At 49.6% G+C, this 23,619-nt stretch overlaps 1 protein-coding gene across 1 annotated transcript; it reads right to left on the bottom strand.

Moving 5' to 3' along the window:
• Positions 1 to 621: 621 nt before the first annotated feature.
• On the bottom strand, positions 622 to 22,979 carry SYDE1 (synapse defective Rho GTPase homolog 1). Its single transcript, XM_083482953.1, has 8 exons — positions 22,421 to 22,979; positions 17,452 to 18,168; positions 14,120 to 14,839; positions 11,011 to 11,228; positions 9,861 to 9,987; positions 8,518 to 8,675; positions 5,689 to 5,917; positions 622 to 4,642 (listed from the first exon to the last, which is right to left on the bottom strand). Exons 1-8 carry the CDS (start codon positions 22,509 to 22,511, stop codon positions 4,206 to 4,208), a joined length of 2,697 nt encoding a protein of 898 aa, XP_083339079.1. The 5' UTR covers positions 22,512 to 22,979; the 3' UTR covers positions 622 to 4,205.
• Positions 22,980 to 23,619: the final 640 nt, after the last annotated feature.

The raw sequence follows: 23,619 nt of genomic DNA on the forward strand, positions 1-23,619 counted from the left end.
TCTAGGGATTTGTAAAATGTTTCATTTTGCTTATTTGCACGTCACCATCATCTGTGGAAATTGTGCTTTAGGACAGATCCTGTCCCCCGACTCAGCTACACAGCTGCAAATAAATCGTTTTAAATGTGCTGTAAAGGGCAATATACAAATGTGACACTAGATGGCGATGGTGAGCTATACAAAATTCAATGTATTTTTCAAAATGTTTTTTTGTAAAAGCATTTTCACAGCGTTTTTTATATGTGTGTAAATTCCACTTCCATGACATCTAATATAAAGGATAAGTCATTATTTTGTGAATGCAAGTACAGTTTTTTTCCATGTTTTGACCATCCGCACAATGAAGTGGCAGCGATGTATATTCTACCACATCACTGTGTGTGTTTTGTGTGTGTGTGTGTTTACTTTTTAATTGGGTTAAGAAAGGAACACTGGACTTCCCTATTAGAGAATTAAGGGTTTTGTGGAGGTTGGGTGGTTTTATATTTAGTTCAGCCAAGTGCTGGAATGGCGGAAAACGACTGTTGCGCCAAACAGGATCGAGGCCCCAAGACACGTCATACGCACATGAATACCATATGCCTTCTCCCACACGGATGTAAACAAAAACAGCCAGACTCGTACATTCACAGATATTTAATTGTCCATAAGGACATACAAATATTTTTTTTAAAACGCCCACATCTTCCGTACCGCAATTCTTCATTAGGCTGGCTATGGCTTTGCGCTCCCGAGTTGTAGAACGTGGTCTCTTATCAGCTGAAAACTGCATCGCAAAGGCAGCATTAAGGGGAAATGATGGAAACCGAAAAGGATGTGGAAATAACCAACACACGCACTCAGCATTCTGGGGATTGTGAAATGGAGTTTAGATTTCTCGCTCGATTATGGCCTGGCACCCTAAGGGTCTAAAAATCTATTGCAGGGGACATATACTGCTGGCACGTATCTTCTGGCGTTATTTGGTCAAAGGGGCACATGAGCTGCTCTCACACCCCTCTGCAGTTCTGTGGCAGCTGCTGGCAAGGGTGGTGCCAACTGTATTGGCATATCAGCAAGTGGGGAGGCGGGCACAGGTTGGGGCTGCCTCAGTCACATGTAGTTAGGCCCTCTGAGACACACCTTGACCCATGGCATGCTTGCCCCACTTGAATGATGAAAGGTTTAACCAGGCCTATGGGGAGAGTGTCTTGGCCTAGCCCAATATGGCGGACTAAGATGAAGCGAGTGGCGGCCATTCTCCACTGGAGAACTTCCGCCTGCTATGAAAGAGAGGAACTAGCCAAACAGCCGGTGCCGCAAAGGACCGCCAGAAGCTGAGATGCTTCCGAAAAAGGTGTGCTCAGGTAGAGTCAGACTCACACTTCCTGTCACACAGGGGCACATCCCATGTTGAGGGGGCAGAATTATTGGAAAAGGACTTGAATATAATACTGCCAATATCGCCGTGCCATTACAGAAGGCCTAAGGTGCAGCCACACTTGAAACACTGTGTAAAAAGTCCTGGTTGCTGTGCTTCAGAAAAGATATTGTAGAGCTGGGGGAAAGTTCAGGAAAAGGGCAACCAGAATGAGCAAAGCCTCCACGAGGCTGCAACTTGGGAGGGGGGTTGTATAAGATTGTGCATGGAGAAAATGGATGGGGGGGGTGTTCTCCCTCTCTTGCAATACAGTCGTACCTTTGAAGTCAAATGGAATCTGCTCCAGAAGTCCGTTTGCCTTCCAAAACGTTCGGAAACTGAAGCGCGGTTTCTGATTGGCTGCAGGAAGCACATGCAGCCAATGGGAAGCCGTGCTGGACGTTCAGGTTCCAAAGAATATTCACCAACTGGAACAATCACTTCTGGGTTTGCGGCATTCAGGAGCCAAAACGTTCAACTTGCAAGGCGTTTGGGATGCAAGGTACAGCTGTACTAGGAGCTTGGGCTACCCAACGAAGCTGACCGTTGAAAGATTCGGGACAGACCAAAGAAAGTCTAGTGAACAGCTAATCGTGTGGAGCTTGTTGCCATAGGAGGTAGCGATGCCCACGCACCTTGGTGGTTTTCAAAGGGTATTAGACAAATTAATGCAACAGGAGGCTATCAATGGCTTCTATCCATGATGGTTACATTCTGGTTCCACCGCCAGAGGCAACAGGCCAGTTGCTGGGAATCGCAGCCAGGGAGAGAGATGTTGTAACTCAGGTCCTCGTTGGCCACTGTGAGGGCAGGATGCTGACCTAAATGGGATAGTGGGCTGATCCTGCAAGGGCATGTTCTGATGCAAATGGGGGCAGGGTTATTTGTTTTTCTGGCAAGGTGGCACAATTCTCCTTTTCTCACATCCCACTTGGCAGCAGGCTATTTCTGCATTTTAGCAGAAATTTAGCAGAGTCAGGGGGCGCTAATGGTGCCATAGAAAGGTCTGAGCCCTGGCCTTTGGCAGCGGAGGGGGAATCTCAGCTGCACAGCATCACACAACGAGAGGGTGAGAGGAAGGATCACACTGAAGTCCCTGTCACAGGCGACGCTGCAAGAATTTTCAGAGAAGGAACTGGAATCCCAGCCCTTGCACTTTTAGTGTCTCCCAGGGCAGAGGAACCGACTGGGTTTGGGGTTTCCTGCCTTGCACCCCCCCCCCCCAAGACTTGGGCATTTCATAGAGTTTAGCCTTTCATTTTCAGGTAGGATTGCCATACATCCGGAATTTCCTGGGTTACTGTAGCCGCAAAGCAATGTCTGGGTGGAAATCGGCTAAATGTCTTGGAAAATCTGGATGAACGGCAGCTGATGTCGGCAGTGTCGTTTTTGCTCAGAAATAGCTCAAAAGCATCCAATTTTGCAAATAAAAAAAGCTCAATAACTTTTCTGCCTGGATTTTCACTTTTTGAAATATGGCAACCCTACTTTCAGGCAGGAAGAAAGTGAAAATGAACTGCTCACCCAGTTCCACAGTCAAAACAAAAGCTGAGCCATTTTAAAAACCGTAAATTAGAATTAGGGTAACACGGTTAGGCCTGGCCTCAGCAGGCAGACCCCTTGAACCCACTGGTCAGCCTCGTCCCCCAGCAGCATAGCGTGGTTTGCTGGTGCCTGGAGCAAGCTGGGGTGCACCAGGGGGGTGAGGCATGGAGGGTGAATGGAGCCTGCTGCGCCAGCCTAGCCCTTGCCACCAATGCTGCCAGAGTGCCCCCCACCCCATCGGAGCCAAGCAGGGCTGCACTGCCTGCCCTCCTGCATAGTGGGGAGCCTGGCCAGCCAACGCGGCCCTGGGGTCATCTTGGGACTGCCAGGGGGCTATGAGAAGCCAAACGTGCAGCCCCCTCTTAAAAAATGCACCAAGGGACATCGCCCTGGCAGCCCACCCTTCCAAATTATGCCCCTGCTCTCCCCTGCATTGATGCCTGCCTTTGCCCCACCCCCCACCCCAAACATATTTTCAGTGCTCCAATCAGAACCAGGTGGCTTCGAATTCTTGTTTTAATTTCCCAGAAAGCTCCAGTTTCATGCTCCTTCAGGGGCATTGTGGGAAATTGAAATGGAAGTTCTTGGCTGCCCAGACCACTGCCTCTGACAGATAAGCCCACCCACAAGAGGGCCTGGAGGAGACTTTGCCAAGGGCATCCCTCAGACCTGAGCTCAGGCACAAACTGGCAGAGGAGTTTGCCTTTGGCAAGCGACAGCTTCACAAACTTGGCTCCCATCTATAATAAAGGGAGGGTAATAATACTGACCCACCTTCGAGGGTTTGTTTGAAGTGCTCTGGATGATGAGGGAAATGTGCTACTTAAATACTACCGATTCAACGTTATCGGGCAAAGAAAACAACATCTTGGTCAGCTCCCCTCTTCCTCGAAACCGCCGACACGCAGGAACAAGAAACACTTCCTTCCTGTCCCCGCACAATAAATTTCACGGTGGGAATTTAGGAGGTTGAAAGCGCTCTACAAACTGCACTCTGGTAGCCAGAGTCACAGCAGTTAACAGTTAGCAGTTAACAGCCAGAGTCACAGTGAAAGCACCTCCCTTTGGGAAAAGACATACGAAAACAATACGAAAGACGGACCACTTGGTTCGAAGTACCGTGATCCAAAAGAATACTGATATGGAGGCAGGATCAACCGCCTGAGCTTGACTTGGTCATAGCCTGGCTGTCCGAAGGGCCTGGCAGAGGCGCACTCGGCCCTTCCTTAGGCCTCGCAATGTTCCGCCCCGAGAGAACGGCTCACAGGCAGACATTGATTTGCTTGGAAAGCTCTCGCTCAAGGTCCAAGATGAGGGCATCAAAGTCCTTCAGGTTGAGCCTCGCGCTGAAGGGAGCCTCGGGGTCTTCCACCAAGGCGAAGTCCCCTACAAAGACGGCTCGGTTGTGGTGCGGCAGAGTCACCTCTCCGTTGTCCTCTTCGTTGTCGCTCTCGCTGCCAGCCACCTCGTCATAGTCGGTGTCGCCGCCTGGCCTGGGCCCCGCCGAAAACTGCTGCTCACACACACTCCAGTCCCCAGCGTAGCGGTTGCTGGGAGGGCTTTCCAGGCCTCGAGGGCGGCTCCGGGCCACGACGGTGGTCTGCAGCAGCGGCAGGTCCAAGGGAGGGCGGCAGTGGCGCTGGGGTGGCTTGATGGGCAGGGGGCACTCGGCCTCCTCTTCGGTTGCCCTGCGTGGGGCTGAAGGGAAAGGGAAAGTAAGTTATGAAAACACAATGCATCTGGTACACTAAGGCCTGAAGCATAGGCCCTCCAAGTGTCCCTATTTTCCAGGGACAGTCTTGGATTTATAGAAGCCATTCCAGTTTCTTTTATTTTCAGAGAGCCAGTGTGGTGTAGTGGTTAAGAGCAGTGAACTCGTAATCTGGTGAACCAGGTTCGATTCCCCACTCCTCCACATGCAGCTGCTGGGTGACCTTGGGCTAGTCACACATCTCTGAAGTCTCTCAGCCCCACTCACCTCACAGAGTGTTTGTTGTGGGGCAAGAAGGGAAAGGAGATTGTTAGCCGCTTTGAGACTCCTTAGGGTAGTGATAAAGTGGGATATCAAATCCAAACCCTTATTATTATTATTAATCATTTCTCTTTGATTTCACAAATATAAATTTATAACCATGCCAAATACACATCCATATAAAGAGATTACTCTGAATCTCAAGACCCCCCCATCCCCCCCATGGGTCCTATTGTCAACATTTTCAACTGCATATTATTTAGTAATCTATATTTTGTATCTATCCATATTGTCCATAGTACTGGTTATATTACAAGTGAGATTAAAATCCTGCTAATGTTTCAGAGTGGCTGGGGTTGCCCAGTCAGATGGGCGACATATAAACAATAACATTACAGTCGTGCCTTGGAAGTCGAACGGAATCCGTTTGGGAAGCCTGTTCGACTTCCAAAACGTTCGGAAGCTCCTGCAGCCAATTGGAAGCCACGGAAGCCGTGCCGGACGCTCGGCTTCCGAAATTTGTTCGAAAACCAGAACACTCACTTCTGGGCTTCGATTGTCCGGGAGCCGATTTCTTCAGGAGCCAAGGCGTTTGAGATCCAAGGTATGACTGTATTGTTATTATTAAATTATTATTACTTCAGGGTGAGCGCTGGCAGGTGCCGGGCCCTCCATGTCACTGAAACCCAGAGCACCGCATGCTTCCAGCCAGCCAGCCCCTTCCTGGGCACCTGCCCTCTCTTGCCCACTGACCTCTCCACTTGGCACTCACCTGGCCAGGCCTGCAGCAGGTAATGCAACACTTCGATGTGGTGCTTGAAGTCCATGGTGCTGGCAATGGTGCGGTGGTGGTGGCTGGGGCCACAGGGGCCCGTCCCAGCTGCTCCCTGGCTCAGCAACACAGGACCAAAACACACAGCCAGGTTCTGGGCATTCATGCGGTTGAAGGCATGGAAAGCAGCAACCTGGCTGAGGTGATCCAACAGCATTGTCAGGGTGGCCTAGAAAATGGAAGAAGAGGCAGCTTGCTTCAGATCATCATAATAATAATTAATAATAATAATTTATTATTTATACCCCGCCCATCTGGCTGGGCCTCCCCAGCCACTCTGGGCGGCTTCCATAAAAACCAAAAATACAGTAAAATATCACACGTTAAAAACTTCCCTGAACAGGGCTGCCTTAAGATGTCTTCTGAATGTCAGGTAGTTGTTTATCGCTTTGACATCTGCTGGAAGGGCGTTCCACAGGGCGGGCGCCACTACCGAGAAGGCCCTCGGCGCTGGACCTCAGCGTCCGGGCAGAATGATGGGGGTGGAGACACTCCTTCAGGTATACTGGACCAAGGCAGTTTAGGGCTTTAAAGGTCAGCACCAACACTTTGAATTGTGCTCGGAAACGTACTGGGAGCCAATGTAGGTCTTTCAAGACCGGTGTTATATGGTCTTGGCGGCCGCCCCCAACCTCATAGACGCTGGTCTGAGGCCGATACCCAAACAGGGAATGATCTTAAATTGGGAGGAGTTGGGGAAAGGGCAAAGGAGGTCCTGAAGCTGCAGGGATACAGTGTGGAGAAGATCCCTCACCTGAGATATATGGTTATGCCTCTCCTTGCTACTGTTCAGGTGAGCCCTGAAGTCAAGGCGGCTTTTTGTGAAGGGTTCTGCAAGGGGTAGTTGCCTGTCTCTTTTTCATCTGGGATGGTTTTAGTGTAGCAAGGTACACTGGTACCTTGGTTCCCCAAATGGCCAAAACCAGGAAGTGTTCCGGTTTTTGAACGTTTTTTGGAAGCTGAACGTCTGATGCGGCTGTTGGCTATTGTTTCCGGGGTGCCTGCACCAATCAGAAGCTGCGCCTTGGTTTTTGAAACTCAAATGGGCTTCTGGAACAGATTAAGTTTGGTGCTTTTGTTTTTGCTATTTATTTTGCGTTTTTGTTTTTGAGGCTTTTCTGGTTAATTTGTTTTTGTGACTGTGTGGAACCCAGTTCAGCTACTGATGGATTGATTGATTGTGTGATTGCGGAAATGGATAAAAGCCCCCCATCCAAACAATGACTATCATCAGTGCAGATAAGAAAAAAATGTAATTTTAAATTTTATCATCTACAATACTGTCTTACTTATTTTATAGTACAGTATATTGATTATATCTTTCATTTTATGGATCCATGGTGTCATTAAATAGTAGAATTCATGCTAAATTGTTGTTTTAAGGGTTGTTTTTAAAAGTCTGGAACAGATTAATCCGTTTTGCATGACTTTCTATGGGAAAGCATGCCTTGGTTTTGGAACACTTTGGTTTTGGAACGGACTTCCGGAACGGATTAAGTTTGCGAACCAAGGTACCACTATATATAGAAAGATCTCCCATATTTGATGTTCGTCAAAATGGCACTAGCCGCTGCAGGAAGATAACTGTTTTGAATGGAGTGATTCATGCATTTATTAAACAAACGACAAGGACCTAGTTCTGGTGTTCCGATCCTTGGAGCCTGGTACCCATTTGCCCATCATGCACAAATCTTTTGAGTTTATGCTACTTGCTTAGCCAGAATGCCAGTGGCTTCCCATTGGAAATTCCAACACCTCCTTCCCAAAAGTAGGGGATGTTGCCCTGTCAGGACACTTGACACAAAAACAGAGAGCCCTTAACAGACCACTTTTATTCGACTAGGTATACGTTTTTCTACAATGTTAACTCATCTGCATAGCCCACTAAACCCCCTGCTCCACAATAAATATCTGGTGAGGCTTTAGCAAGAACTAATTTGGCTCACCTTTTCCTTCTTATATGTGATAAATGTACGTGGCACTGCACTCTCAGTGGTCTCCGTGTTTTCCCCTCCCCTCTGTATTCTCATTTTATTTTTCTATTTGCATTTTTTTACATTCATTACTCTTACTACATTTTGCATGTGCTTATGTCAATAACCATTCTGTATAAAAATGACGACAATAATAAAAAGACGATGCTTCTTTTCAAAACAAGAACAGTGACAACAACAGGGGTGGGATTTGATGGGCCTGGTTCTGATGGGAAGGAAATTACGTTTCCTTCAATGGGGAGTCCAAAATGCTTTCAAGGGCCACATTGTGGTCAGCCTGTTGAGGCTACTACACTACTGGGTATACTGGGTTGCAGGTGGCGCTGTGGTCTAAACCACTGAGCCTCTTGGGCTTGCCGATCGGAAGGTCGGCAGTTCGAATCCCCACTATGGAGTGAGCTCCCATTGCTCTGCCCCAGCTTCTGCCAACCTAGCACTTTGAAAGCACACCAGTGCAAGTTGATAAATAGGTACTGCTGTGGTGGGAAGGTAAACAGCGTTTCCATGCACTCTGGTTTCTGTCGCAGTGTCCCGTTGCACCAGAAGCGGTTTAGTCCTGCTGGCCACATGACCCAGAAAGCTGCCTGTGGACGAACGCCGGCTCCCTCAGCCTGAAAGCGAGATGAGCGCCACAACCCTTTGACTGGACTTCACCGTCCAGGGATCCTTTACCTTTACCTTTTTTTTTTTTACTACTGGGTGTGTCACCCTTGGCACAAGCAGAGAGGCTTGGGCTCAGAAGAGCTGCCATCCTGGGGGGGGGGGGGGTCCTCACCTTCTCGGCCTCTGGCAGGCAGTCCAGGAGAGCTGTCGTCGCCGCCTCTTTCGCCTCCTGCCCAGCCGCCCGATTGGACATGGCTTCCAGGACCACTTGGTACAGTGGGTCAGTGATGAGAGGTGTGGGGAGCTCACGCAAGTAATCTTTCAGGATTCCTGGGGGGGGGACAAGTGGGGAGAAGGAAAGGAGAAAATACCTCAGTCCATTTAACCATCACCACGGGTCCCCTCCCATACTCAGTCCTTACTAGAGAGGGCTCCTGTCATCATGGTACTGAGTAGTTCTTGCCACACCTTAAACTGCCCTATCCCATCATAAGGGACATTTTCAGGCAAAAGCTTCCTTCACAGAGGGAGGACTGTGAGGGTGACAGATGCACAGGCCCGGGTGGGGGGAGGCAGGAGGGCAGGAAAGGGGCCAGGCCAGACCCCTTTATTGCTACAGACCTACACAGCTGCTCTTCCAGACTGAAACAGAAGGACGATACGGTTTTGATTTATTTTTATTAGAACTATTTTTATATATGCATTTCACTGAGAGTTTCAAGGCATCCCCATTTCCACGGGGTTTGCCAGTTCCTGGCCCTCTGCTTTCTCCCTGTGCTGGGGAGATTTTTGCCCCACCTCAGACCTCACCATCTCTGGAGCTCCAGAGAGTGGAAGGAGAACCTGCAGGTAGAAATGACAGGGTAGCGAAACCGTCGGAGAAACGGAGAAACTGTCCAAAACGGGCAGGGTTACTTGACACAGGGGGGCAGACGGCCGCAGGAGGCAGATGGGCTCCCCTTTGCTCGAGGCATTTAAGCAAAGCCTGGATGGCCACCAGTCAGGGATGACGCAGTTGCATCCTGCACTTCGGGGCTGGGCTGGATGACCTCTGAGTTCCTTTCCAATGCCTATGATTTGGAGCTTGCCTCCCCCTGCCCCTTCCCATGATCCTAACAATTGGCAGATTCTGCCTTCTCAGAAAAGCCCCGCCATACTCCAGGCCACTTCTCTGACATCACATGCACACAGCCCTGAGCACTTGAGGTTCGGTCAGAAGTATTAAGGGCTGCGGAGGACTGCGATGCCCTGGAGGACCCCCTCATTGTCCCTTCAAAAACACCTGCCCCTCATAAGTCAAAATGCATGCAAATAGGGAGCAAGGCAATTTTGTGGATAAAGGACCAGTATTGACTTTGGAAGCAGTATAAAACCAGGAGTGCCTGTCAGTATCTCCAGCCAGGAGCAGACAGGAAGCGCAGCTGCATAGATGTGTCTCTACCTGTCCCCAAAGACTCCGTGGAGCAGCCAGAGTCCACAGGGAAGAGTACGAAGCTGGGGGTCAAGCACACTGACCTGTAATGACATTGATGTCTGGATAGAGGTCCTCTGAGAGAACCACGGCAGTGCTGTCCCGCTCAAAAGCATCACGCAACTCCTTTTTCACCGCCGCCGAGCCGCACAAGCGATACAAGCCCACAACCTACAAGCAGGACACAGCCGGTCACTTGGGCAAAAGGGCCCCCTCTCCAGAGGGCTGTTCCATAGGCCGGGTGACCTGGCTGCAGGAAAACCTGGGAGGAAGGGAGGAGGTTTGGCCCAAAACCTGAGACCCATTGGCTTAAGGCATTTCCCTGGCAGGTTCAGTAGTGCATTGGGGCATGCTGAGTTTTTCATCCTTCAAATTCCAAATGTGAAGGGTGCTAACAAGTTGTAACGTGACTTGGGAATCCAAAAGATATTTTGGTTAAATCAGTTTAGTTTCATCTGGTCAACAAAATGTGTATCAAAGTACAGTCGTACCTTGGATTTCAAACAGCTTAGTTCCTGAGCGTTTTGACTCCTGAAAGCCACAAACCCAGAAGTGACTGTTCTGCTTTGTGAATTATTTTTGGAAGCCGAACGTCAGACAGGGCTTCTGCAGCTTCCGAATGGCTGCAGGAAGCTCCTGCAGCCAGTCAAAAGCCACACTTTGGTTTCCGAACGTTTTGGAAGTTGAACGGACTTCTGAAATGGATTCCGTTTGACTTCCAAGGTATGACTGTGTTACAAAAGAGGGAGAAAAAAACCCTCCCTGTCCATTTTCTCCATGCACAATCTTATACACCCCCACTCCCAAGGTACAACTGTACACAGAAATCATTAAAATTGCCCAATACTTGGAGTTATATTTTATATTAGTATTAGTATTATTTATAAATCATACTGTATTTTACATTACCTGGCACTTTCAGAAGGTAAAATCAAAATCCTTCGGCAGATTATCTTCTTCTTAAACAAATGTAGACCTACTAAGTTAAATGTTGTCCAATCACAAAAATAATAGCAGATTTGATTTCCTTACACCCAAAAATGTATTTTTAAGACTCCTCACTGACAAAAAATTGCAAAGATTAGGTTTCACCCCCTTAATAGCCATGCCATGCCTTCTGGGAAGAGCCTAGGTCGAGTGGAGATGGGTGGATGGAGAGAAAGAGAGATAGAGAGATAGAGAGAGTGCATTTACCTTTAATCCCCGCTTCTCAATCTGGGCAACACACTTCTGGATCAGCAATGGCACTTTGATGGCAGCCCCTTCCCTCTCCACCAGCTGGCTCAGCTTCACTCCAAAGACTTGGGGCTCCTGTTGGTTGCTGGCTGGATCCCACTGGTCTACCAAGGTGAGTTTGATGTAGAGGAGGCCCTGTGGCTCCAGCTGCATGGCAAGCTGTTGGCTCCTGCAACCTGGAAGGAGGGGCAGCCGAGAGAGATGCTGTGAGGATGGCCTGGTCCCTCAACTCCACTCCACACCCTTCCCCTTGACAAAGCCACACTATCAGGTCAGCTCCGGGGACATCCATCTTTGTCAAGTGACAACCATGGAAGAGGCCTGTCCAGGCACTTCAGCACCTTGGACAGAAAACAAGGTCTGTGCTCACATCTAGATCTGTCCTCACCCCCCCCCCCTCCTGTCACAGAATCTGCCACCACTCCCCGCCTGGTCATGTTTGGCCCAAACATCCAGCGCTGAGGGTCTTCTGGCGGTTCCCTCGCTACGAGAAGCCAAGTTACAGGGAACCAGGCAGAGGGCCTTCTCAGTAGTGGCACCCGCCCTGTGGAACGCCCTCCCACCAGATGTCAAAGAGAAAAATAACTACCAAACTTTTAGAAGACATCTGAAGGCAGCCCTGTTTAGGGAAGCTTTTAATGTTTAATAGGTTATTGTATTTTAGTGTTTTGTTGGAAGCCGCCCAGAGTGGCTGGGGAAACCCAGCCAGATGGGCGGGGTATAAATTATTATTATTATTATTATTATTATTATTATTATTACTTCTGTGACCCAGGCTATCCATCCCCTCTGGCCAATAAGGGGATCTCAGCCCACATACTGGGGGAACACATTACCTGGTCTGGCTTCACCAGTTCAAATCCACTCTTCCCCAAGCCCCAGAGCCAAGATGTCAGGCTTTGGGGAATCCTATCCCTCCCACAGTGGCAGCCAAGAAGCAGATAAACAAGAAGAGTTCTTACCAAGTAGATTATTCAATATTCACAGAAAGAGGCGAAGGAATGCAGTTTCTCTTAGAAGTCCCACCCTCTCTGTCTCTCCTATTCTACGTCATCTCTGTCTAAGCTGATCTAAGCTTTCTGCCTCTGAGCTTTTTGTTCTACTACTCTCAATGCACGCCTGGTCCTGGGAGAAGGGGGGTCAGGAATGCTTTCCAAAGACACTGAGTCTGTCAGCTGTCTCTCCCCTGGTGCTGCTTCTTCTGCTTCCTGCTGTTCCTTTCCCAATATTTCCCAGCTTCCCCCCTCTGCAGCCTTTGAACTATGCCCTTCTGCAAACCACGGTTGCAAATCTATACTGTCCTCCTGTTCCCAGGAAGGTTCAGGAGACAGGGACGCAATCCCCACCATTCCTCTTCAATCTAGCCCTGAATTTTCATTTTCTGTTTTGTTATTTTCTTATTGTCCTGGTTTTTTTTGGGGGGGGTATGCTGTCACTGTTGAAAATACAATGGAGAGTTATTTGCAGGAATTGTTTTGATGGCCTTTGATGAGGATTCTGTACTGTAGTATATCAATGCCCAGGGAGGTGCAAGTAATAATACAGTGGTACCTTGGGTTAAGTACTTAATTCATTCCGGAGGTCTGTTCTTAACCTGAAACTGTTCTTAACCTGAAGCACCACTTTAGCTAATGGGGCCTCCCGTTGCCGCCACGCCGCCGGAGCACAATTTCTGCTCTCATCCTGAAGCAAAGATCTTAACCCGAGGTACTATTTCTGGGTTAGCGGAGTCTGTAACCTGAAGCATCTGTAACCTGAAGCGTATGTAACCCAAGGTACCACTGTAATGTATTAATAATAGTAGTAGTAATAATAATAATAATAATAGTACCTTTACTTCCCTCAAACCTCTCTGCTTGTCCCCCTAGAAACAGACTTATCCACCTGCTGCTTAATAATAATAAAAATAATTTATTTATTTATACCTGCCCATCAGGCCGGGTTTCCTCAGCCACTCTGGGCAGCTCCCAACAGAATATTAAAAACATGATAAAACATCAAACATAAAGACTTCCCTAAACAGAAAGAACCATTGTGATGTAGTGGTTAGAATGCTAGACATGGGAGACCAAGGTTTGGACCCCCCCCCCCAGCTGTGAAACTCACTGGGGAAACCTGGAAGAGTCACTGCCTCCCAGTATGTTATAGTTAGATTTTCGACTTAATGATTATTATTTTTTTAAGTTACAGATAGGTAGCTGTGTTGGTCTGCCATAGTCAAAATAAAAAAATCCCTTCCAGTAGCACCTTAAAGACCAACTAAGTTAGTTCTTGGTATGAGCTTTCGTGTGCATGCACACTTCTTCAGATACACTGAAACAGAAGTTGCCAGGCCAAACCTTACGCCAAAGAATAAACGGACATAAATCTGACATCAAGAATCACAAAACAGAGAAACCAGTAGGAGAACACTTCAATCTCCCAGGACATTCTATACAAGATCTCAAAGTAGCTGTTTTACTACAAAGGAATTTCAGAAATAGACTGGAAAGAGAAGCTGCTGAATTGCAACTCATTACCAAACTTAAAACCATGGAGAGACCTGGTCTGAACAGAGACATTGGATTCTTATCTCATTATACATGACTAAGCCATTTCTCACCTTCTCACCCCTTGCCTTTCCCTGTAAGACCTATTACAGTCGTTTAGAGTCGTCAACAGGCTCATCTCAGCTATCTGCCAATCTCCCATTCCCACCACCCTTCTGAGTAATACCCCTCCCCACCTTCTCACTATATAGAAGGATCTGGCAACTTCTGTTTCAGTGTATCTGAAGAAGTGTGCATGCACACGAAAGCTCATACCAAGAACTTACTTAGTTGGTCTTTAAGGTGCTACTGGAAGGAATTTTTTTATATTATTTTTTTGTAAGTTATTCGACATACCTGGAGGAAAGTGTAATAATAATAATAAAAGTCACTTCCTCTCTGCCTGACCTACCTCACAGGATAGTTGTGGGAATTAAATAAGGAGAGGGAAGAACCACACAAGCCACTTTGAGCTCCTTGGAGAAAAAAGGCTGGGTTATAAACTCCATGGTGGGGGGTGGGAGAAGATAATAAATCACCTTGGAAAACATGGGGCAGAAGGATGGAGCCGTGGCAGCAGACTCGGTTCTTGCCCGCCGCAGGGTCGCACGAGAAGACCACGACTTTGAAGAGATGGGCATCCTCAAGCTCCAGCTGGAAGGAATGGTTGAGACTGAGGAAGGCTGCTTGGCAAGGCAGCAGGGCCGTGCGGGCCTTGTTGACCGAGTCCACCTGTAGGACACAGAAGACCTCCTTCGCTTCAGCCTTGGGGGGTCTGAAGTCCTGCACCCCCAGAAGGTGGATGCTGACCAGGCCGGACAGGTGCTGGAGGCAGCCGGGCTGCTCGGCAAAGCTGTACGGTCGGAAGGACCCCCCTTCGAGACCCAGGCAGGCCTCAGGCTTCGCCAGGAGGTCTGGGGAGTCGCCGTCGCTCAGGTAGCCCCCTTTGCTGGCGGCCTTGGCCCGCGCCAGGGTCTGCCGGGAAGCCACGCTGCTGTCAAGGTGGTAGCGGCTGATGACGTTGCCCGACTCCTTGGGAGAGGGGCCTCCATCCGGCTCTCTGGTCCGGGAACTGCGCAGGCTCAGCTTCCGCCTCAGTTCCGGAAGCTTCTTCATCTTCATCGAGAGGCTGCGCACGGGGCCCGGGGACTTGGCCTTGGAGAGAGAGTGGCCCTTCTTGGGGGCACTGGGGCTTTGGGCCGCTGACACGGCGCCCGCGGCCCTCTCCTCAGGCTCCACACTAGCGACTGCCGCTTTCCCTGCGGAGAGAAACTGTATAAGATAGGTCAAACCAAGTGCCACTCACCCAGTGGGTATCACCCCCGAGGCGGGGAAAAGAGTGGCAGCTGGGCTCTGGGGTGCTGTTCTGACTGGGGCTGGTGGAAGCCGTAGTCCAAGACCCCTGGAGGGCACAACGTGGGCAAAGTCTCCGTTACAACGGCACTGCAAAGAAGAATATGCCAAAGCCAAACAAAACACGCACTAGAGAACCCACAATTCAGGACCGCAGGACCATTTTCACAGGCGATGGTTATTATTGACAGGTGTATCAGCAGCTTCTCAATAAAGATTCAGTCAAAGAAATGCACAAATGCAGTGGTGCCTTGGTACTCAAACGCCTTGGTTCCCAAACACCAAAAACCCAGAAGTAAGTGTTCCGGTTTTTGAATATTTTTCGGAAGCTGAACGTCCAATGTGGCTGTTGGCTATTGTTTCCGGGGCACCTGCACCAACCAGAAGCTGCGTCTTGGTTTTCAAACATTTCGGAAGTCAAACGGACTTCTGAAATGAATTAAGTTTGGCGCTTTTGTTTTTGCTATTTATTTTGCATTTTTGTTTTTGAGGCTTTTTCAGTTAATTTGTTTTTGTGACTGTATGGAATCCAGTTCAGCCACAGATAGATAGATAGATAGATAGATAGATAGATAGATAGATAGATAAAAGCCCCCCATCTAAACAATGACTATCATCAGTACAGGTAAAGGGAAAAAATTAATTTTAATTTTTATCATCTACAATACTGTCTTATTTCTTTTATAGTACAGTACATTGCTTATTGCTTTCATTTTATGGATCAATGGTCTCATTAGACAGTAATAATTCATTTTAAATTGCTCTTTTAGGGGTTGTTTTTAAAAGTCTGGAACAGATTAATCCATTTTGCATGACTTTCTATGGAAAAGAGAGCCTTGGTTGTTTTGGAACGGTTTGGTTTTGGAATGGACTTGCGGGATTAAGTTTGAGAACCAAGGCACCACTGTAATCCAAACTAGAGACTCCCAAACTTTTTTGAGCCACCGCCCCCTCCGATCCATAAACTCGTCCCCAGGGCCCCCTCTGCCACCCCACAAGAAGCCTTATTCAGAAGAGAGGTCTGAATGCACAATCCACTATGGAATACAGCAACACAATACAACAGCAACAACAAATTGCACATTTGTTCAAAATACGATCAAAATGAATTAATTCAGCAGAACTGAAGGAACCTGACCCAGTGGTACCAGCTTTTCAAAGTCTGATAGTCATCTACACCTCCAGTGCCCCCCCCCCCGCGCTTCTTAGTGCCCCCCAATTAACCCCTCCCACCTCGCAGGAGGCAGTGCCAGGCACTCTGTGAGCCACCGATCTAAACGGACAATAAAGCAGCCTATTAAAATCTGCTTTAGACTGAGTTGGCCTGTAGTGCAATGGGTGCTGTAAGATGCGAACTGGCAGCTGCCAGGCTGGGACTGTGGGGAAGACGAGGGTAGAAGGGCAGCTCCCTGGCAATGAGACATCAAGCCGAAAGGAAGGCTGGGAAAGGGCAGAAGGGCTGAGCAGCAAAGCCTTCCTGTTAAACCAGGGCAAGTGGTTCAACCATCTGAAGGCAGCCCTGTTTAGGGAAGCTTTTAATGTTTAATAGGTTATTGTATTTTAGTGTTCTGTTGGAAGCTGCCCAGAGTGGCTGGGGAAACCCGGCCAGATGGGCGGGATATAAATAATAATATTATTATTATTATTATTATTATTATTATTATTATTATTATTATCCAAGAGCAGTTCCATGTCAAAACCCCGATGTGGGATACGCGCAACGTCAGAGGAATGAAAGTCACATGACGCCCCAAGGCGACGCTGGCTTGCTGCCCTGGGACAGCTGTGCCAGAGGGGCAGTTAATTTGACCCAGATGATGAGAAAGGAGAAATGCCACTAGAATGGGGCTGGGAGGCCATGGGGCCAGGAGAGTGGTGGGGGAGGCAATGGGTGAAGCCCAGGGTGGATAAAAATCAATGATTTTTAATATATATATATGTTGGGTTTTTTTATTTAAATAGGATTTTTAAAATAAAATGTTTTTGGAGGAAAAACATTTCTAAAGATAGTTTTCTGTTTGAATTACATTATGGTCCAAAGGCTATTCATCAGGAAATAAGGATTTAAGTTTTTCATGTGTGCTAAAACTCAGTCTGAGTTTCTTTTTTAAATAATTGTTTAACCACATCAGTTAACGAAAAAGGTAAAAGGTAAAGGACCCCTGGATGGTTAAGTCCAGTCAAAGGTGACTATGGGGTTGCGGCGCTTATCTCGCTTTCAGGCTGAGGTAGCCGGCGTTTGTCCACAGACAGCTTTCCAGGTCATGTGGCCAGCATGACTAAACTGCTTCTGGTGCAATGGAACACTGTGACGGAAATCAGAGCGCATGGAAACACTGTTTACATTCCCGCCACAATGGTCCTCCACAGGTTGCTAGACTACAACTCCCATCATCCCTGACCATCAGCCAATGCTTGCAGGCTCCGACGAGGGGCTGGAACCTGACAACATCCGGCCACAGCTCTCCCACCCCTATGGTAAAAACGTGGGGATTGTCTTAGAAAAATGATCTCTCACCAAAGGCCCGGGACTGGTGGCTGCTGCTCGGCTCCTCCGCTTGCTTTGCTGGCCTTGCATGGCTCGGCGAAGTCCGCACACCATCGCCACCTGCCTGCTGCGAGTCGGCCAGGTGGAGACCTTCGCCTGCAGCCTTGGCCTCCCTTGGCTTCCCCTTCCTGCTCCTGTTCTCAGCGCCATTGCCCCACCTCTTGTCGCGGTCGGGGAGCTGCAGGTCCTCATCTTCCGGAATGGGATTGTACCAGATATCCCCTTCACTGCTGCAGAGAGTGCTGGGCTCCTGCTCCGTACTGGACCCGGCCGCCGGCTCTTCTGCCCCCTGGGTCTTCCCTGAGGAGAGCACCCAGTGTCGGCTGCTTCTCTCCAGGCTCTGCAGGTAAGCCCCCTGGCTGCTGCACTTGGTGCCGAGGCTGGAGGTGCGGGTCTCTGCTGGGCCGACCAATGGTTCAGCGGCTTCCTTGGGCCCAGTTGCCGCTGAGCCAATGTGGGGATGGGTTTCTGGGGACAGCGTTTCGCTGAGGTCAGCAGGTGTCTGTGCAGCATTTGGGGAGCTCAGCTTCCTGCTGCGAGGGTCTTCCTGGCTGCTCCAAGCAAACTTGGCCCAGGTTTGCTTCCTCGACACAGTGACGGTGGCCCCTTTGGCATGTCTAGCACCCGGCGGGAGAAGCCCACACTCCGTGGGGGACTCCAAAGCTGATGGAGCCTCGGAAGGAGAATCTGTGGGGAACAGAAACCAGCATGTTGTGTTTGTGCCTGGTTGTAACGCTCGAGTTCAGAGCACACTGAAGTTGTTGCATTAAACATTAGGCAAGGCCTTGCTGAACAATAAGGCGGTTCGCAACTGGAAGGGAACAGAGACTTGGCACAGGAAGCTCTTAGGGAAGCTTTAGGTGCCAGCTATCCTGTTTGGGATGGAGCAGAACAGCTGGCCCGTGGACCAGGTGCAACAGACGGGGTCTCCTCATCTCCCCTTTTCAGGCTATCCCCCATGCAGACATAGGGCAGGCTGTTTTGAAGCCACATGGGGGCATTTTCAGGGCGCTGAAGCAGATGTGGGGAGGGTCAACCTCTCCCCATGTACTGCGAAACCCTCCGCGCACACAGACACATAGGAATTAGGCTTGAAAACAGCCTCACATTGGAGCAACCCAACAAGAAAGGGTTGTGCCAACTGAACTCTGGGTCTCTCTTCAAAGTCCACTACAGTGGTACCTTGGTTCTCAAACATCTTGGTACTCAAACGCCTTGGTTCCCAAACTTGGTTTTTGAACGTTTTTCGGAAGCCGAACGTCTGGTGTGACTGTCGGCTATTGTTTCCGGGGTTCCTGCACTAATCAGAAGCTGTGCCTTGGTTTTCAAACATTTCAGAAGTCAAACAGACTTCCAGAATGGATTGAGTTTGGTGCTTTTGCTATTTATTCTGCGTTTTTGTTTTTGAGGCTTTTTTGGTTAATTTGTTTTTGTGACTGTGTGGAACCCAGTTCAGCTGCTGATTGATAGATTGTGTGACTGCGGAAATGGATAAAAGCCCCCCATCCAAACAATGGCTATCATCAGTGCAGGTAAGAATTTTTTTAAATTTTAATCATCTACAATACTGCCTTATTTATTTTATAGTACAGTACATTGATTATTGCTTTCATTTTATGGATCAGTGGTCTCGTTAGATAGTAAAGTTCATGTTAAATTGCTGTTTTGGGGGTAGTTTTTAAAAGTCTGGAACGGATTAATCGGTTTTGCATGACTTTCTATGGGAAAGTGTGCCTTGGTTTTGGAACACTTTGGTTTTGGAACGGCCTTCCGGAACAGATTAAGTTTGAGAACCAAGGTACCACTGTACTCTGTTCCCTTCCAGCACTCAGCCTTTCTCCACAGACTGATACTATGAAGGGATTCAGGGCTGCTGAGGCAATCTGGCTAATATGCACGAATGTTCCTAGGGATGAGTTCACTGAGCCTTGAGGGCTTCTGTTTAAACTCTGGAGAAAACTTCTGAAACCATCCAGACCACAAAGGAGCCCCCAGCAGAAGAAATCAGCAGGCACAAGCAGATTTCGGAGTACTGCATCCATGCTCTGAATAGAAGCAACCCACAGGAGCCTTGGGTGAGGACCAATTGGGGGTGGGGGGCAGAGGAAAGGTGATGGGGGAAAGGGTCCTGGAGGGGTTCAAGCCCATTCCTACCCGGGCTTGGCCTGAAGACATGCAGCCTAGGCCTGCAATGCAGCTGAGGCCAGGAGGTCCCTCCCATCTCCCAGCTGCTCAGACCCGGTGCCAAGTTGGATTTCCTGTTGTTTACTGCGCAGTCCCCTCCCCGGCCAAGACACAGAGCTCCCTTTGTAGGTCCACGAGTAACTCAGCACACGAAGAGCCCCATTGATCAGGGAGCAGCCCAAGAACGAACATACAAGCCACAGAGAAGGCAGCTGGGGAGCAGAGGGGGACGTGGAAGGAGCAGCAAACGATCACAGAACACAAGACTCATAGAATTAGAAGGTGCCCTGAGGCTCACCTCACCCAACCCCTGCAATCCAGGAATATGAAGCTGTCCCATACAGGGATCAAACCTGCAACCTTGGTGTTATTAGCATCATTCTCTGACCAAATGAGCTACCCAGGTGCTGCTTTGGGACGCGTTGCTCCCAGGAGATGCATTAGAGAACCTTATTTCATTTCATATAACCTTATATCTGAATACTTCTTTTCCCCCAGAGTTTTTACCTGCCACTGAAAGACAAACTCAGATGCACAACCAGGAGTAAGAAGGAGGCACTATACTATGCCACATAATCAACAACCCGAGGGAAAGATTCCAGGAAACCTACCTTTTTTAAAAAAAAAATTAAAAATGGTTATTATAGGGTGTGTGGTTTTTTTTAAAAAAACAGTTATTATCCAGCCCCTCCGTTCCATTAGAATTTTCAGGGAGGTTTACAGTCATAAAATAAAACAATAAAAACATAAAACTACAGTACGAAGTTAGAAACAGCAATTAACTTAAAGGGGAAGGGATAAATCGGCAACTATTACAAGATCTTCAGAAAGAGATTCCCAGTGCCTGGGTAAGATCTTTGCCTGGCACTGAAAGGCTAGCAGACAGCAGGACCAAGCATGCTCTGAAACCACCACTGAAAATGCCTTTGCATCTCAGCCCTGCAAGTTTGATTGTTGTTCTCATTTTACAGGAGGAGAACTGAGGCTGAGAAGGTGCGGCTTCCCCCACGGGCTTTTCCAGAAAGAGCCGAGGTGAACTCAGATCTCCCAGAATTTTGAGCCCGTGGGACTGAATGTTGTAGGGATACTAAATGGAGGTTGTATGGTTTGCCTAGAAAGCCAATTAAAGGAAACAGCAGCTGACATCTCCAGGGCTTGAATGGTACGTTTCACACAGCCGTGGGCGCATCGACTGCCATGTGCAGGATTATGCTTCTGCCAGGCAGCCACAAAAACAGTGTGTGAAAAAAAGCCATTTGTGGTGACAAAACTACACCATGGCCCAGCTAGATTGGCATCAAGTGGTGCTCTTGTGTCCATCAGGTGACCAGCAGTTGCATGCACCATCCGCTCCCTGTCTGCCACATGCTCACCTGGATTGGGGCTGCACAACTCTGTCCTTGGGCTAAAGACACGATACTTCAGGGACAAAGCACTTCTTGTATCCCCCAGGCTGCCTGGCCCTTGCATGACTCGCCTGCCTGCCCGTTTTCTGCCTCCCCAGCCCCTGCCCTCTAAGCTGCCACCTTGGGCCAGCCCCTCCACTTTACTCATGGCATGTGCTACTCAAGGCCAGCAGGACCACTGGGTAGAGGGAGCCAAGCACCTCAGGCAGCAGTTGCTGAGGGACACACAAGCCGGGCACCCACTAAACCAGCCAGCAGCCCTCAGGGGCGTGCTAGGGGTGCTACCGCCGTCCTGTGGCCTGTGCTGAAGATGGAATCATCTCTCAGCCCAGTCACCTTCAGAACATGGAAGCAAGGAGGGGACCATCTTTTCCCCCCATATAGTTTTATGTTTATTTTGACAAAGTAATAATCATAAATAAATAAGAATATGAATGTGCACCCCACCCCCGAGACCATTCCATGGTAACTATCCAGCCTCCCAAAATTTCAACTCCTCTTGGGATGGTTTAGCCCCTTTCCGTTTTAACAGTACAAATTCTACAAACACCTTCCTCAAAATCATTTCTCCGGCATATTCCCCGTCTTACCTTAATTGCACAGCTTAATTTATCATTAATAGCTATATCCCACACCTCTTTATACCATTCTTCCATTTTATATTCACCTTGCCCCTTCCACTTCCTAGCTAGAAGAACTCCTGCAGCTGTCAATAAATTTGCCAGCAAGTCCTTCATAACCTTCGTAAATTGATAATAATGCTACCTCGGGACTTCCAGTCAGATTTAACCCAGCAATTTCTGATACCTGCTTAAACACCCTTTGCAAAAAAAAAAAAAAGGACATTTTACACCCCCACCACATGTGAACATAATTCCTGGTTTCCTGGCACCCCCTCCTGGGGACCCCCTTGCCCTTAGACTCAGGTGGCAAAATGCCTTGGGCTGGCTCTGGCACTGCTGAGGCGACTGAGAAGTTGGCGGGCAAGTTTGTGACATGGGGGGCCAAACTCTGATCAGGGCCTGTCAAGGTGGGATCTGGAGGGATCTGTGACCTGTTTTTGGGTAGGTGGGGGAGATTCCGGCAGAAGTGTCCCTCCACCTGGAGAGGAAAGAGCCCCCTCCAAGGAAAGACGGGATCCGCCGCCCATCCATCCATCCTTGGCAGCTCCTTCCCCTCGCTTCCTTTTGCCTATTTTAGCAGCAACGGCAGAGGAAATGCCGGAGATGCCTTCTGGCCCCAGCCCTCCAGCGGACCCCCCGCCTCTCGCCCGCGCAGGGTGGGGTGGGCTCCTTGGCGGGGCGCGCACCCAGCCCACCCCTACCCCGTCTCCCCGGGGTGCCCGTTACCTGGCTCTTTGCGCTGCGCCGCCTTTTTGCGCCCCAGGCGCTCCTTGCCCCGCAGGCGGGAGAAAGTTTTCCGCAGCAGAGGCTGGGCCATCACTCGACGGGGCGGCGGCGTCCTCCCCCCTCTTCCTCCGGCCCCCTCGCCCCGCCTCGCCCGGACCCCGCGCCGCGCTCGGCGGGAGCGAATTCCTCGGATGCCTGCCGAGCCCTGAGCTGCTCCGGCGGCCGCGACTCGGGGGAGGCGGAGAGGAGAGAGGAGGGCCGCCCGCCCGCCCCGTCGGACTCAGCCCGGAGCCCGCCCAGCCTGGAGGGTCGGCCAGGCCTCTTTTTCGGGCTTCTAGCCGCCCCGAGGAGCGGGCGAGGGGAAGCCACTTCCGCTGGCGTCCCGAGGGGCGCCCGGTTCCTTCCCAGGCTCCCTGCGAGGCGGGAGGGTGGCCCGCCGTCCTGGGCCGGGGAGGAGGAGGAGGAGGAGAGGAGGGCGGTCGCAGGACTCAGGGCCATCCCTCCGCCGCCCGCCAGCCCCGCTGCAGCCCACCCACAGTTGCAGAGGCAGCAGCGCCCAGTGGGCGGATCCAAGCTGCCCTCGGAGAACGGCGGCGATCGCCGTCGCACCGCATGGCCGAAGCCCAAGCGGGACGGACGGGGCCGCCCAGGGCAAAGCGTGCCCAGATGGCATCACCTCCGACCGTGCAGCTCGAAGGGGCTGTCGCACCGGCGACCCACCCCGGGCTCCCCGTCCGCTTGCTGCTTGGGCCGGCGCTTGTGGGTTTCTTCCCGAGGGGCTGGTGCGATGCGGCCGTCCGCAAGGGTAGATCTGCAGGCTAGATCCGGGTGGGGCAGGGAATCCGCAGAGAAAAGTGTGAGGAGGGGGAAATGCTGGGGGGGGGGGGCAGACGGGGAAGCGGAGAAAACCCACCGTGGAGACTGAAGGAGACACACAGAAGCAACTGGGCGGAGAAGTAATTTGTATGGTTTTAACAGATAGAAATAAAACTATCAGTGTTTACTTATTTTAAGTCCCCCCCCCCTATATTTTTAGTTCATATTTTAATCTGTAACTGGCTCTGAGTCCTGCCACCTAAAAAGGTGGCATATAATTAATTAGTTGATATTATTATTATTATTATTATTATTATTATTATTATTATTATTAAGAGGACTTGTTCAAACAGGCACAACACTTTTTCCTTTACTTTTGCAAG

This window comes from Podarcis liolepis (assembly GCF_965112155.1).
Source record: "Podarcis liolepis genome assembly, chromosome: 17".
Taxonomy (NCBI): domain Eukaryota; kingdom Metazoa; phylum Chordata; class Lepidosauria; order Squamata; family Lacertidae; genus Podarcis; species Podarcis liolepis.

Excerpts from the sequence above, each read along its gene's own strand:
- SYDE1 (XM_083482953.1), bottom strand. The coding sequence starts at position 22,511 with ATGGCCCAGCCTCTGCTGCGGAAAACTTTCTCCCGCCTGCGGGGCAAG. Across the intron at positions 8,676-9,860 it reads AGACATCAATGTCATTACAG|GAATCCTGAAAGATTACTTG; the intron begins GTCAGTGTGCTT and ends TCCCCCCCCCAG. Across the intron at positions 4,643-5,688 it reads CCTGCTGCAGGCCTGGCCAG|CCCCACGCAGGGCAACCGAA; the intron begins GTGAGTGCCAAG and ends CTTTCCCTTCAG.